The 2,519-nt window shown below is 42.8% G+C and overlaps 1 protein-coding gene across 1 annotated transcript in view; it reads right to left on the bottom strand.

Annotated features, from left to right (window-relative positions):
* Positions 1–2,519, bottom strand: part of DIAPH1 (diaphanous related formin 1) — a 120,007-nt gene that overhangs the window by 58,848 nt on the left and 58,640 nt on the right. Inside the window, exons 17-18 of the mRNA XM_012806933.2 lie at positions 1,195–1,353; positions 539–547 (exon numbers count right to left, since the gene is read on the bottom strand). Coding sequence (XP_012662387.1) covers positions 539–547; positions 1,195–1,353 — 168 coding nt within the window. The remainder of the gene's footprint in view (positions 1–538; positions 548–1,194; positions 1,354–2,519) is intronic.

The raw sequence follows: 2,519 nt of genomic DNA, 5'->3' as shown, positions 1-2,519 counted from the left end.
TAGTGATGGTACTTAAGTTGCCCTTCATCTTCCAAAAAAAAAAAAAGAAAGGTATATAGTAGCTTTTATTTAAATAACTTTCTTCCTCATTAATTAACATCATAACTACTTGTCCTTTTGAACTCCAAAAAAAAAAAACTTGCAGGCTCGGTGCCTGTGGCTCAAGTGGCTAAGGCGCCAGCCACATATACCTAAGGTGGAGGGTTTGAATCCAGCCTGGGCCCGCCAAACAACAATGATGGCTGTAACCAAAAAATAGCCAGGCGTTGTGGCAGGTGCCTGTGGTCCCAGCTACTTGGGAGGCAGAGGCAGGAGACTCGCTTGAGCCCAGGAGTTGGAGGCTGCTGGGAGCTGTGATGCCATGGCACTCTACCCAGGGCGACAGCTTGAGGCTCTGTCCAAAAAAAAAAAACTTGCACAAGATAAATCAACCCTCATTCATTGGTCTCAGTTTTCTAAACAGAAATTCCTTTTAATTGTTTCATCTTTTTCTCTAATATCCAAGAGATCAAACTAGAAGGTTTTGTTGTATTCTTACCTTTAGAAGCTACAGGAACAAAGGGCGAGGAGGGAGAAAGCATCAGATATTGGGAAGAAATGGAGAAAAACAAGAAATCACATTCGGTTCTTTGTTATTGTCAACAGTCACTCAGCCACCCAACCTGTTAAAGACTCTACCCAACCCTTATTAATGAAGTACTCAAGTCTGGAGATGGCACCTTAAAGCAGTGCCAGAATCTGTCCACGAGTATCGTTGAAATGATGATAAGGCGAGCTTCCGTCATGTCACCTTTCTCATATCCCCACAAGTTATACTGACCAAAAAATACTGACATAGAACAGTTCTCTCCCAAATCTAATAATTCCCTAACACAAAAACATTCTCCACCTAACATTCTCTTTCTACACTCACCTAAGGAAGAGAAGGGAATGGGAAACCTACTTACGATATCCAACCCTTTTTTTTCTGCCACACATTGGAAGAGTAAGAGTTGTCTTGGGGCACACGTTAAATACACAAATAGTAACTAAAGTTAAAAAGAAGGTTTGTGCATATTTTCATGGTATCTGACGCCACAGATAAGCAAAAAAAGTCCTCCCCAAAACTGTGTGTGGCCCAGAGGTTAGACACCGCCACCCCCAACCCCCATTGCCCTACACAGGACCTTTACGTTAAATAAGAAAATTACTCACTCTTGGTCTGGGCAGAGAAGGTATGGGTAAGTTTGGCGAAAAGTTCATTGTTCTCAAAACGGTCCTCCTTCACCTTTGTCCAGAAGCAGTCCTGGGAGAGGTCCTCAGCCACAAACTGTGAATAAAGGCAGGTGTTAAGAATTACTATAGGCTCGGCACCTGTAGCCCAAGTGGCTAAGGCGCCAGCCACATACACCAGAGCTGGCAGGTTCAAATCCAGCCCGGACCTGCCAAATAACAATGACAACAACAACCAAAAAACAGCCAGGCATTGTGGCGGGCACCTGCAGTCCCAGCTACTTGGGAGGCTGAGACAAAGTGAATCGCTTAAGTCCAAGAGTTTGAGGTTGCTGTGAGCTGTGACGCCATAGCACTCTACCCAGGGTGACAGCTTGAGGCTTTGTCTCCAAAAAGAAGAATTACTATACTAAGCTGAGCTCTGTACTTTTCATCCTAGAAAACAGATAAAGATACAGAAAGGATGGCTGGCTGGTTATCAGCAATGTCTTACTGGAATAAGACTAATCTGAGACACAGAGAACAGCTGTGGTGGAATTAGGTGATGAGGCTTCCAGTTTATTTATTTATTGTTGATTATTTAAGAACTAGATTCAATTATACTACCTATCCTTCTTTTTTGTTTTGTTTGGTTTTTTAAGACTTTTATTTATCTACTTTTTGTTGTTGTTGCTGCAGTTTGGCCAGGGCCAGGTTTGAACCCACCACCCTCAGTGAGGGCCGGCACCCTACTCACTGAGCCACAGGCACCACCATTTGTAGTTTTTTTTAAAGTCTTTTATTACTTATTCTTCTTCTAACTCCAAAACCTTTAGCTTCAGAAACATTAAGGCTTTATTTCACATTTTCTCTTACTCTGCATTCAATTTTTCCTATCAGTTTAGGCAACTGTGCCAAATTACATCATTTTATGAACATATATACGTGTCTATCTCGGAAAATAAGGCCATACTGCTCAGGACAGCTGTTTGCATTCAGGGCAAAATGGGCTTTTCTCTAATAAAACTGCCGCTTTCTGAGCAATGAACAAACTCTTAGGTTTCTTTATTTTGACTTGGAACCTTTTATTTCTGGAACCAAAAGGCTAACTCAGAATCACAGGTGTCTTAAACACATCATGGCAACAGTACTATGACATGAAAATATGGCCTGTGTAACTCACATCCTGGGGAATGGGCGTAGGAGAGGTGTTCATAAATCTATGACTTAAGGATCAGAATAATTGGCTCGGTGCCTATAGCTCAACCGGCTAAGGCGCCAGCCACGTACACCTAAGGTGGCGGGTTCGAATCCCCAGCCCGGACCCG

This window comes from Otolemur garnettii, unplaced genomic scaffold, assembly GCF_000181295.1.
Source record: "Otolemur garnettii isolate 467f Iridium unplaced genomic scaffold, OtoGar3 scaffold00003, whole genome shotgun sequence".
Classification (NCBI taxonomy): domain Eukaryota; kingdom Metazoa; phylum Chordata; class Mammalia; order Primates; family Galagidae; genus Otolemur; species Otolemur garnettii.
This window is presented reverse-complemented; position numbering and strand designations above follow the sequence as displayed.